The sequence below is a fragment of the Phyllostomus hastatus genome, unplaced genomic scaffold (assembly GCF_019186645.2).
Source record: "Phyllostomus hastatus isolate PE091 unplaced genomic scaffold, TTU_PhHast_1.1 phas_scaffold_385, whole genome shotgun sequence".
NCBI classification, from domain to species: Eukaryota; Metazoa; Chordata; class Mammalia; order Chiroptera; family Phyllostomidae; genus Phyllostomus; species Phyllostomus hastatus.
Genome location: NW_025334026.1, coordinates 11,736,833 through 11,749,841, shown reverse-complemented (window position 1 = coordinate 11,749,841; position 13,009 = coordinate 11,736,833). Strand labels below are relative to the sequence as shown.

At 48.6% G+C, this 13,009-nt stretch overlaps 1 protein-coding gene across 1 annotated transcript in view; it reads right to left on the bottom strand.

Moving 5' to 3' along the window:
• Window positions 1-2,922, bottom strand: part of CASTOR2 (cytosolic arginine sensor for mTORC1 subunit 2) — a 45,299-nt gene extending 42,377 nt beyond the window's left edge. The window contains exon 1 of the mRNA XM_045819431.1: window positions 2,538-2,922. Within this exon, the coding sequence (XP_045675387.1) occupies window positions 2,538-2,650 (113 nt within the window). The 5' untranslated portion in view covers window positions 2,651-2,922. The remainder of the gene's footprint in view (window positions 1-2,537) is intronic.
• Window positions 2,923-13,009: the final 10,087 nt, after the last annotated feature.

The following is a 13,009-nucleotide window of genomic DNA, read 5'->3' as shown; positions in this document are numbered from 1 at the left end:
GCTGAGATGGAAGCACCAAAGCACAGAGGTGTGAAGGAAAGGAGAAAGCTGTGAGTCACCCGAGTGTTTGCCAGAGAGTGGCTAAAGAGAAGGATTCTGGATCTAGATCCGGAAAGGCCATAAATGCCACGGCAAGAGTCTACACTATAGAGAGTGACTGAAAACTCGTACACAGGTGGCACAGAGACCCTGGGGGAGGATGCTGTACTAGGTTGATCTGAACTTAGGTTGGGGGTGGGGTGAAGAAAATGACAGGGCTAGGGGCCACTGCTAGGGGGTAGGTACTGATGGAAAAATCAAAGAGGACTAAAAGTCTACCTGGGTGACCGATCATTCAGAATAGCTTAAATGGTATGTCCACACTCCACTATACTTTTTACTTGATAAAAAGCCCATTTCCACAATTACTCCATGCTACACACACAGCAGCTCTCTGAAAACTTGCTGTTCAAGTGGTGCTGTCTTCATCACAAAGTGATAGCCAGAGAAGGAATGGGACCTTGCCACTGTCAAGCAGGCATTGAGGGAGCTAGTCACAACCTGAAGCCAGTGTCCTGGCCAGGAGTGCCAGGAGGCAGCTTTCAGCCATTTGAGAAACAAACTCAGCATCTTTTAGAACAGTACCCTAGAGACTTGGAGATGACCTTTGACCTCTGGGTCATTTCCAGACTGCACTGGTCACCTGGGCCTTAGACCAGATGCCCCCTGCAGGAGAGGGAGAAGTGGGACCCACTGAAGGGTAGGTTTTCCATGGTTAGACAGGTGGTCAGGGGCTCATGCACCGGACATGCCTATCTATGAGTCCTCCAAACTGGACCCTGGGGTGGGGCTGGAAGAGGGTCAGTCCCTCTACAAAGGGAAAGGGGCAGAAGGATTGGCCCTTTCTGGCCTTTCTAAGAAGCCCTCCAATGCCCCCTCCTCCTGGCACCCATGCCTGAACAGCCGCAGCCTGAGTCATCATCCCAGTTTGAATGGTAGCCGAGAAAGCAGCCAGGGGGCTGCCTGGGGCTGAGGGCCAAGGGTTGGAAAAACAAGGCTGCTTTCTCTTACTCCAGCCTTGGAACTCAGGACAGGGTGGGTGGGGGGTAGAGAGAGGGCAGGTAGATGCAGCATGGTGGGTGTCCACAGCCAGAGGGGGGTTGTGGGGTGTGTGTGTGTGTGTGTGTGTGTGGTGGGGGTGGAGCAAAGGAGAGATTCAGAACCTGAGCTGTGGGCTTTTCTTTTTCAATAACCTGTTTAATAATTACCTTTGCAATCAAAGGAGCCAGGGCCCAGCAAAGACAGGGATTTCAACCCTCCAGACCCCATCGGGCAGCCTGAGAAGAAAGTAAACAAGATGCCACTGGCAGATCTCGTTCTATCTTGCAAACAATGGCGGGACTGAGCTCCCTGCTCAGACACAAACATCAAAGTGAGATTTCCAGGCAAGAACTTTACCAGGCAGATAAGAGGCTTGGATTGAATTATTTCCCCACATCCTGGAGCTCCCCTGAGCCCAGCGCCCAAGGGGGCAGTTTAGAAGTGGTCATTTTAACATTAACCTTGACCTGTAATTTATTCATTCATTTTGCAGCGAGGTAGAACCAACTCCACCTCAGCCTCTGAAAAACCAACCAGCAATAACTTCATCCCTTTGAACAGTCACAATGGTGGGCAAACAAGGGATTTAAGTTACAGAGGCTAGCTCAGCTCACACTCACACTCCCACTCCACTGGGCTCGGGCTCCTTAAAAAACAAAACAAAACACCCTAATCCAAGCACCCACCAGGGCTCACAAAATCAGACCTGACCTGGCACTAGGAAAATCCAACTTGTTTTTCTTCAACCTCCCAAGGCCTTCAACTATTTTTCCTCCTGCAGCATCCAAGCCCAGCCTCAAGGCAGAGCCATAAACACGCCTGCTCCTCCCCCTTCCACGGTTCGGCAAAACACCCCCCTCCCACCTTCCCGGACCCCAAGGATTAAGAACCACCGCGACAGTCACCCGCAGCCCCTCTCCTGCCCTCACCCAGCCCCCCACAACGTCAGCAACAGCCGCAGCACCTTGAGATAAACACCCACTAATGATTTCATGCTACCCGCCGCACTCAGCAGAATCCCTCCCCCCCTCCCGCCCCGCCACCCTCCCGGCCCTGGATGGGGGCCGGCCCAACCGAGGGATTGGGGGATGGGGAGGGTGGTAGTTTGTTTTTTCCACTGCCGCGTCCCCACACCTGTTTTTCATTCATTCATTCGTTCGTTCATTCATTCACGGATTCGACCTGCAGCCGCCCGGGCCCTCCGAATCTCGGGGAGGTTCTGGGAGGGAGGGGGCTGAGATGGAGGAAGACAGCGGCCGGGATGCATTTTGGGGGGTCGGGGTGGAAGGACCCCGTTGGAGGGAAGATTGGGTGCCTTTGTCAAAAGCAACGCGAGCTGCGGGGCGGGGGCGCTCCCCGGGGCTGGAAGTTGTTTTCCGAGCGGCGGCAGCGAGCACAACCACCCGGGTGCGCCTCTTTGTCTCTCCCCGGCCGGCGCCGCGTCCCTGCGCGCTCACCTGGTCTTGGAGGACAGGAAAGCAAGTTTGATCAGGCCGTAGGTGAAGAGCGGGATACTCTCCTTGGCGACGCTGGCAACTTGCAGCCGGTGCTCTAGGATGTGGAGTTCCATCGTCCGCCCGCGCTCCGCGGCGGCTCATCCGCGAGGGGCGAGCCGCGGCCCCCGCCCCCTGCGCGCCCAGCCGGCACCGAGCGCCGCGGGCAACCGCCCCGGGGACCGGGAGCTCGGCGCAGTCGGGCCGGGCGGACAAAGGAGAGGCCCGCCAAGCCGCGAGGGGCCACGGGCGGCGGGCTGCGGGCGGCGGGCGAGGGCGGCAGCGCTGGCGGAGCGGCGGCGCACGGCGCCCGGCGCGGAGAGCAGCTGGTGTTCGCTGTAACAAACAACTTGCCACTCAAACGCCGGGCCGCTGGGCATGCGCGGCCGCGGCGGGGCGTGCCGGGACTTGTAGTCGCTCTCTGCCCGGCGCTGCCCGCTGCTGATGTCAGGGGATGGGCGGCCAAGCGAGGGGTCAGCTTGGTGCTCTGGACATGCACGAGTACGGGCCCCTACCGGACCACTGGGTAGGCGGAGGGCAGAAGTGGGGCTTTCAAGCCAGCCTGAGCCTATGTGCAAGCTCTGTCACTTAGCGCTCGGAACTGGTGGCTTTGGGGTCAAAGCTAGTATCCAATGCAGCACCAGCGCAGGAGGAGGCCCGAATCTGGGAGGGAAGAGATGTGGAGAAACCGGTAATTACAGTGCAGAGAAGCAAAACAGAGAGTGGCGCTGGGGTCGGAGATGAGGCCGAGGAGTTGAAGGAGTTTTCTTGGATGAGGGGACATCCAGGATGGGTTCTGAAGGATGAATGGGAGCTCGCCGAGGAGGCGGGAGGGGGCGCGCGGGGATCTAGGCCAGGGGCCTTCCAGGCAGAAGGAACAGCGTGTCCAAGGGCACAGAAGCGTGAAAGCCTCCACCGTGTTGTGTTTGGCTTTGTTGGAGCGGAAAATGTGAGGGAGGAAAGTCAGAGATAAGGCAGGCGCAGTCACCAGGAATCCGGTGGAGAGGGGTTATGTGTGCAGACCTAATGAGGGGGCCATTTATCCTGCAGGAGAGGGGGTGCTGACGACATGGAAGGCCGCATTAGGGAAAAGTGTGAAATGCGTTTGCAAGGCTTCCCACCTCAGGGCCTCTATGCCAGTGACCATATCCCTCAGTGGTTCCCCCTTAATGGCGGACCGGTTTTGAAATTTTCTGCTAAAGTTACTGGTGCTTTGCCATTTGCTAGAGTAATTTGTAGGTGGGATGGGCAGACTGGGAACTCTCATTTTAAGGGAAGTTCTGGCTGTGCTCCTTCACACTCTTTCTCACCCCTTCTCTGTTAGGTAGGAACGGATTAGGCTTCCTCATTTCCACAAAAGGGTGTGAAGCCTGCATGCTGATCTTAGAGCATGCTGGTCCCCTTATGTCTTTATTGTCATTAGAGAATGTATTAGCTTCTAATAAAGAATAGAGTTACTTTGCTTTGTTTTTCTGTCTTCCTCTTCTAGAATCTCAACTCCACTGAGGCAGTGATTTTTGTCTGTTCCTGCTGTATTCCCAGTGCCTGCAATGTGACTGGCATGTGCAAGACATGCATTTAATATTTATGGAATGCATAAATGCATGCATCTATTCCTTTAGAATCTAGAGATCTAGAAGGCCCCAAAAGAATTGTACTCAGGGCCAGGCAAGTAACACAAATGTGTGAGGCAGTGGGTATCAGACAGTTGGAAATGGTACAGGAGAAGGGAGGCCTGCCCGAAGACATAAAATTTAATTTTTAAATAACCAACAGGTGAAGCCAAACAAGGCTAAAAGCAGGAATCAGCCAGCTTTCTAAGTGGCTCTGGATGGCCCACTCAGTATTTTTCAGTCTGTAGGCCATGACCCATGCGTGCATGGTTAAATTAATTTAGCAAGGCATGGCTAGCATTAAAAAAAATGAATAGAGAATGGCATAGCACTTTGCACACAATAAGGGTAAATTGCTATTATCTTTTCTATGTTTCAGGAAACTCCTTCTGCCTGCGTGTGTGCATTCGTGCATCGGATCTTGATTTGGTGCACACATGCAGGGATGTCCAACCTTTTGGTGACTCAGGGCCACACTGGAAGAAGAAGAGTTGTCTTGGGCCACACATTAAATACATGGTGACATGTAATCACATGCCCTGACCTGACTAGAAAAATCTCATAATGTTTTAAGTAAATTTACGATTTTGTGTCAGGCCGCATTCATAGCCATCCTGGGCCTCATGTGGCCTGTGGGCGGTGGGTTGGACACCCCTGAACGTGTTCCTTACTGTGGGTCTTGGTCAAAAACATTTGAACGCACTGTGGGCTGTTCATTTGATTTATATAGTGGCTTTGTATTTGCAGTTGTATTAGGTGCTTAAGATTTTTGTAAAACTGCCTACTGAAATTAATATTGGGATGCTAAAGAAACTGGCCTTTGGGTTGCCAAATCCAGAGGATAGTTTCAGGTTGGGACTAGGATGAGACGTTCACTCCCAAGATCGTGCAAGCACTGGCTTGGCAGTTTCCCAGTGGGGTTCACACCCCTCTTGATTCCTTTGCACGGTGCTCTTGTGGTTCTTCTCTGATTCTTCTGGGTTTCCCTCTGCCCAACCATCAAATGAGTGGAGGTCCACCTGGTGTGCCTTTCTTTTTAAACAAAAAATTTTACCCTAACAACTTTATTGAGATATAATGTATATACCATACAATTCTTTTATTCATTTATTCATTTTAGTATATTTTATTGATTATGCTATTATAGTTGTCCCAATTTTTCCTGTTTTGCCCCCTTCCCCCACCCCTACCCTCCTTCCCTCCAACAACCCCTCTGCCCCTTAGTTCATGTCCATGGGTCGTGCATAAAAGTTCTTGGGCTTCTCCATTTCCCATACTATTCTTAACATCCCCCTATTTATTTTATACCTACCAATTATGCCTCTTAATCTCTTGACCTTCCCGCTCTTCCCCTTATAGCTGATAACCTTCCAAATGATCTCCACATCTATGATTCTGTTCTTGTTCTTTTTGTTTGCTTAGTTTATTTTTGTTTTTGTTTTTTAGATTCAGTTGTTTATAATTGTGTGTTGTTGTCATTTTAATGTTCATAGTTTTAATCTTTTTTTCTTAAATAAGTCCCTTTAACATTTCATGTAATAATAGCTTGGTGATGATGAATTCCTTTAGTTTTACCTTTCTGGGAAGCACTTTATCTGCTCTTCCATTCTAAATGAAAGCTTTGCTTAATAGAGTAATCTAGGTTGTAGTCCTTGCTTTTCATCACTTTGAATACTTCTTGCCAGTCCCTTCTTGACTGCAAAGTTTCTTTTGAGAAATCAGTTGATAGTCTTATGGGAACTTCTTTGTAGGTACTTTTTTCTTTTCCCTTGCTCCTTTTAACATTCTCTCTTTATTTTTAACCTTTGGCATTTTAATTATGATGTGTCTTCTTGTGGTCCTCTTTGGGTCCAACTTATTTGGGACCCTCTGAGCTTCCTGGACTTCCTAGAAGTCTATTTCTTTTACTAGATTGGGGAATTTTTTTTTCATTATTTTTTAAAGTAAGTTTTCAATTTCTTGTTCTTCCTCTTCTCCTTCTGACAACCCTATGATTCTGACATTGGTATGTTTAAAGTTGTCCCAGAGGTTCCTAAGCCTCTCCTCGTGTTTTTGAATTCTGTCTGGTCTGGTTGAATGCTTATTTCTTCCTTTTGTTCCAAATTGTTGATTTGAATCCCAGCTTTCTTCCCTTCACTGTTGGTTCCCTGTATATTTTTCTTTATTTTCACTTAGTGTATCCTTCATTTCTTCCTTTATTTTGTAGTTGTACTCATGAGTTCTCTGAGCATCCTGATCACCAGTGTTTTAAACTCTGCATCTGATAGATTGGCTATCTCCATTTTGTTTAATTATTTTTTCTGGGGTTTTGTTATGTTCTTTCATTTTGGCCATATTTCTATGTCTCCTCAATTTGGCAGCCTCCCTGTGTTTGTTTCTGTGTATTAGGTAGAGCGGCTTTTACTCCCTTTTTTAGTAGTGCTGCCTATGTAGAAAAGTGACCTGCAAATTGTGTGGGGCAGAGCCTTAGGTAATTGCCAGGGTGGGGCAACCCGCTACACCACTTTGTTGCTCTGTGTGTGTGTGGGGCGGGTGTTTGGAGAGGGGACAGGGCCGCTGCCTGGCCTCTGGAGGCCTGCCCAGCACTAGCCTCCCTTCCAGTCACCTCACCCATTTCCCATATTGCGATTGGCACCTTTCCAGCTGCTGCTGTGGGGTTTGCATATGGTCTCAGCACATATGGACCCTTTAAGCAGCACATATCTGGTAGTTTCTTTTACCACCCCAACCTGCACAGGTTTTTACAGCCAGAGGTAATGGGGGTTTATCTTCCTGGTGCTGGAACCCTGGGCTGTGTGGTCTGGCCTTGGGCTGGGATTGCTGGTTCCTAAGGCATCCCTCCTGATTTTTATCTACCACATGTGAATGTGGGACCACCCATTCCACCGCTGATGCAGCTGCCTCTCCATGCCACACTGCCTCTCTGCCCCATCTCTGTCACTCAGCCACTCCTATGCATCTGGATGAATGTGGCTTCTTTAAATCCTTGGTTGTCGGACTTCCATACAGTTCGATTTTCTGATGGTTCTGGGTGTTATTTGTTTTTGAGATCTGGTTGTAATTCTTTCTGTGATTGTTCAAGGAGGTGAAGCATGTCTGTGTACGCCTCCATCTTGACCGAAAGCTCTGGTGTTCCTTTCTGTAGTATATTTTTTTAGTAATAGCTGCTAGTGAATCATGCCTCCTGGTAAGGCATCCCACATGGACTTTGAGTTTGGTTATGTGGTTTTCTTTGGCCAATGAGATATTAGAAAATGTGCTTGCTAAGTCCTACAAATTGGGACTGTCCACTTAAATGCTGCCCCGAGACCATCATGCTATAACGAAGACTAGATGGAAGACCACGTGGAAAGAGAGGTCCTAGTGTTCCAGTTGTTCCAGTGAGCCCAGCCCCCTGCTGACAGCTGGCACCAACTACCAGATGCGTGAGACGATCTTGGAACTTCCTTCCAGCTCAGTGTTCAGCTGCATGTAGCCACATGAGTGAGCCAGGTAAAACCAGAACTACCCAGTTTATAGAAACATGAAAAATAATAAATCATTATTATTATTTAGTGACTAAAAATAATAAATCATTATTTTTAAATGATTATTAAATCATTATTTTTAGTCACTACGATTAGGAGTGGTTTATTATACAGCAATAGATAGCTGATATATTCCCTCCACCCTCATTTTCTCTTACTTAATGGGTGTACCCAGTCTCTGGCTTCTGATATGTGAATGGCCCACAAATTGACAGTTCCAGCTTAGAACATTCAAGTGGCTCTGATTCACACATTTAACTTCCTAGTAGTTGGCTACATCCACTTAAATGTTGATAGGCTTGGCTAACCCAACCTGTTTAAATCTTACCTCATCATCTAGCCTAACTTAGACCATCAACTCTTCCTCCTGTAATCTCTGTCTTGGTTAGTGACACCATTCCCAGTCCCTCCAGTTACCAACCTGGTATATTTTGCAAGATTGCTGCAACAAGATCTGTTCTACATGCTCTTCTTACCACATGACATTGATAATCATCCCATTAGGAAGTGGGTCCATGTTCCTTCCCCTTGAATCTGAGCAAGTCTGTGACTACAGAGCAAATGACCTCACTCGAATTCGGAAGCTAGGTCATAGGTGATATTGCTTCCACCTGGTCTTCTTGGGACACTCATCTTAGAATCCACCTGCCATGCTGTGAGGAAGTGTGGGCCACACAAAATGACCACAGGTGGACATTTGCATTGGTTTGCTAGAGCTGCATAACAAAGTACCACAGACTGGGGGACTTAAACAACAGCAACTTATTTTCTCACAATTCTGGAGGCTAGAGAGGAAGGGAGGGAGAGGAACGTTGACGTGAGAGAGAAACATCAATGGGCTGCCTTCTCGTATGCTCCCTGACATGGGTCCAAGCCACAACCCGGGCATGTGCCCTGACCAGGAATCAGACCCACAGCCTTTTGGTTGACGCTCCAACCAACTGGGCCGCTCCAGCCAGGGTCTAATTTCTTCTTCTTAGAAGGACACCAGTCCTATTGGATGAAGGCCCACCCTAATGACCTCATTTAACTTAATTACCTCTTTAAAGGCCCTATATCCAAATACAGTCACATTTTTAGGTCCTGGGGGTTAAATCTTTAATATGTGAATTTGGGGGTGGAGGTGTGGACACAGTTTGGCCCATAGCCGTATTCCAGCCAACAGCTTCAGCTGAGGTCCTGGCTGACAGGCAGCATCACCACCAGGCACATGGTGCAGAAGGCTTTGTCAGAAACCCACAAGAGGCTCTGGGCAGGAGCTACTCTGCTGAGCTTAATCACCCTCTAGAACCATTCTGAAAGAGGATAATAAAATGCTTACGGTTTTAAGCCACTACATTTTGGGATGGGTTGCTGAACAGCAATAGGTAACTGGGACACTGTGGAATCAACTTGGCGGTGGTGGCAGCGGGCAGGGGAGGCTGACCAGTGACTCTTCCCAGATTGCTGCCTCTTGCTTCCTGCTCACCCCCTGCCACAGTGTCTAATCAGTCACCAAGTCTTCACGATTGTACATATTGCATACCTCTGCGATCCAGTTTCTCTGTCAATCTTGACCATCCCAGTCCCATGTCAGGACATAACTTTCCTGTCCTAGATGGTTACGGTGGCCTTCTCGTGCGCAATCCATGCTCAGGTTGCTGTGGTAGCTCTTCATTGATGTGGCCCTATTTCTGCAACTCCTCTGGTTAGTGCCCTCTAGGGAGCATGAAGAAACCACTGCCCTCTCAAGAAAACCGAGCCCAGGTCGTCCATGGCTGGTCATCTGTAAAAGGGGACAGGCTTCCGGACTCCCATATGGTAACCATTAGCCAAATGTGGCTATTAAGCGCTTGAAATGTAGCCAGTATCATGAGAAACAAGTTTTAACTTTACTTCATTTTAATTAATTTAAATTTCAAAACTGACACTTGATTCAGCTATTGGAAAGTTAGTATGTTTGGAATAGGGTGACCAACTGTTTGGTTTTCCTGGGATTGAGGTATTAGTTTTTTATTTTAATTTTATTTTTTTATCATCATCCAAGGACATGCTTATTGGTTTTAGAGAGAGAGGATTGGAGGGAGAGAGAGAAGCAGAAAAACATTGATGTGAGAGAGAAACATTGTCGATCTTACCTCTCAAACATGCCCCACCTGGGGACTGAACCTGCAAATCCAGGCATGTGACCTGACTGGGAATCAAACCTGAGACCTTTAGGTTTACGGAACAATGCTCCAACCAGCTTAGCCACATCAGCCAGGGTGTGGGGCTGAAGTTTTAAAACCAGGACTTGGGTAAACTGGGATGAGTTGGTCATACTACTTTGAAAAAACTTGTTCAGGGAAACCTGAGTACAGATCAAATACCGTGGATGAGAATAAAACTTTCCGAATGGCAGTGAGAGAGAAATGTCAAATACACCCTGGCTTTTAAGACTTGATGTGTAAAAAAGAATGTAAAATATCTCATTAATAGCTCATTAATCTTTTTTATATCGGTTGCATGTTGAAATGATAATATTTTGGATATTGGGTTAAGTAGAATATATTATTAAAATTAAGTTCATCTGTTTCTTTCTACTTTTTAAAATTCAAAATGACATATGGCTTGCATTATATTTTTATTGGACAGCACAGCGGCAGGGTGGCGGTTCTCAAACTGTGGTTGGTGTCAAGATGACCGGGGGCACTTGGTAAGAATACCCAGGCCCAGACCCTATCCTGCTTCCGGGAGCCTGGGCCTCCCTTTTTTATTGGCTCTCCAGGCCTCAACCCCCCTGCTGTGGTGGGGAGGGCTGGGAGAGTGTGGACTCCAGAAGCTCCTTTCCACTTAGGTCTGGAGTCTCTGGACACAAAAAAAGCAATGCCCAGAGACAGGCAGGACTCCTCTGCCTGACTGAGGCCTAGTGTGGGTTTTGCCTGCATGGGCTGCTCAGACAGGGTGGGGGAAGAAAAGGAAAAGAGAAGGGAGGGTCGGGAGAACTCTGTTTGGTCAAGGGGTGTCTGGTTCCAGGGCTCTGTTTTTTTTCTGGATCCTTATCTAGTCCTAGGTGAGCTGACCTTGGATCTCCTCCCCTAAGTTTGACACACAACAGTAAGGGCCATGGGGTTCTTGAGCGAGGGAGAAGCCTGCTGAAATGGATGCCCCTTTGGTCTATTCTGAGGGATCCCAGGTCTCTGTCACCTGCCTTTCCCACACATTTCCACAGGGCTGTAGGTAGAGATTTCTCTGATTCCTTGCTAGAAATGCCCCTTCCACATGCTTCCCTATACCCCCACAGGAAAGGATTACTAGTCCCCAAAGTGCAGTGGACTGGCTTAACGTAAGTAATCATAGCTTTATCCCCACCAGCCGCTATCCTGATCTCAGGGGCAGGGTCTTTCTTCCCTGCCCAGCCTTGTCAGGAGCCCCCGGGCCTCAGAGGTCAGCCTCTCTGCTGCAGGTAGCATCACTGGGCTCCACTATGATACACGGAGTGAATTATGGGAAACCAACCAACCAACCAACCAACTGACCAACCAACCTTGCATCCTAGAGAGCCAGACCCGGGCTGAGTTTGTCCTCTGTCCCCTTCTGTACTGTGCAAGTTAAGTCTTCCTTCTCTGTTTGGGTTTCCTTTTATGTTAAATGGACACAATGGTGCCATTCTTCTAGGATGTGCACATGTGTGTGTGCATGAGTGTGTGTGTCTGTATGCATGTGTGGTAGTGCACATGTGTGCTCATGTGAGTGTGCACTTTTGCATGGAATTAAATGAAACAATGGCTTTGGGAAAGCATCCAGTGCTGTTCCTGGCACACAGTAAGTAGATGCTTAGTAAATACTTGTCCAGTGAATGAATGAACGAATGAATGAATGGATAAATAGCTCTTTGGCAGTCTGGCCTTACAGGCAGGCTCCCTGTGTGTTTCCTATTTGGGCTTGTACGGTTGCCTTCACTGAAGGAGGGAAGGAAGGAAATGGGCGTGCCTGGGCCTTTTCCTTGGTGCCAGCATGTATGTTGTTGCATCTGATCCTCAGGAGAGGTAGGGATTCATATGCCCACACTCAGATTGGGAGACTGAGGCGAGGGGACACCAGGAGAAGAGGAGCCCATAGACAGCTTTTCTTGGGTCTCCCAAGGGCTTGTGCCAGGGCTGAGCAGGCAGAGGCACGTAAGGAACACCCATGGGTTGAATCAGTGAGTGAACGCCATGGTGACAGCAGGAGCCCTGTCCCCCTTTCTTGTGCCATCCTTGGTCAGGGCAAGGGCAGGGCAGAGGCCACTGGATCTGTCCCTCTTCTCTCTCTTCATCTTGAACCATTTCCTTCCATACCCTCTTTGTGTCTCCCCCTTCCTACATATTTCTTAGGCTGCGGCCCTTTAATATTTTTTCTTTCCCTTTTTCCTTTTTGTGTACGTGTGCCACAGTCTGTGTGTGAGGACCAGCCTTTGAAGCCTGTCAGAACCATTCTGGTTGACATGATGGAAGATCAACCTCTCCCTCTCACACTCCTGTGTCTCAGTTCCTTCGTCTGTAAACCGGAGTGGTTGTAAGGACTCGGATGGTGTGCTCAGTACAGTTCGGACCAATGGGAAGTACCCGATGGACGAAAATTGTTGCTGTTGTAATTCTGCCTGTTCCTAAGGCTGGCCCTACTGCAGCTCTTTAATACCCTGGGAGATAATTCTGGAGAGGGTCAGGCCTGAGATTCTGAAGGTGTGATCACTGAAAATGCAAGTCTCTGGATGGCCACCTCACAGGAGGGTGGTGAATGCTGGTCAGTAAATCTCTGGGACAGGAAGACTGTAACTGAATCCTGTGGAACTATAACACACAGCCTAATCTTAGTGGTAGGCCCAGGGCGAGCAGAGCCAGGACGACGTGTGGCCTTCCCTGCAGTGGTTTTCATTCAAGGTTGAGGGGTGATGCACGGTGCACCTCTGGTCACTGGCAGCTGGCGGGTGGGGTGTCTTGCTGTCTTGAGTGACCCCAGGGCTGAAGCAGCCCCAGAGTTCCTTCTCAGAAGGTCATAGGAGAGGGAGCAGTGCCCAGAGTGTCTTTTTGAGGACACTGCAAAGAAGATTCGCTCTCTTGGGAAGCAATTTGGTCTCTTTAAAATCCTTTGTGAAGATGCAGAAACAGCTGCAGTGGACACGGCTGGGATCGCTTATGAGATATTAGCCACATCTTGGTGAAAAGAGCCATTTATCAGGGGACATTCCTTCCAGCGATGAAGAACCTTTCAGAACTTGATTGCAGTTAATGCACCAGCCTTTTCAAAGTGTTTTATTCCACTCTCAATGAGGTAATGAAGCCCTTTAATTTACTGT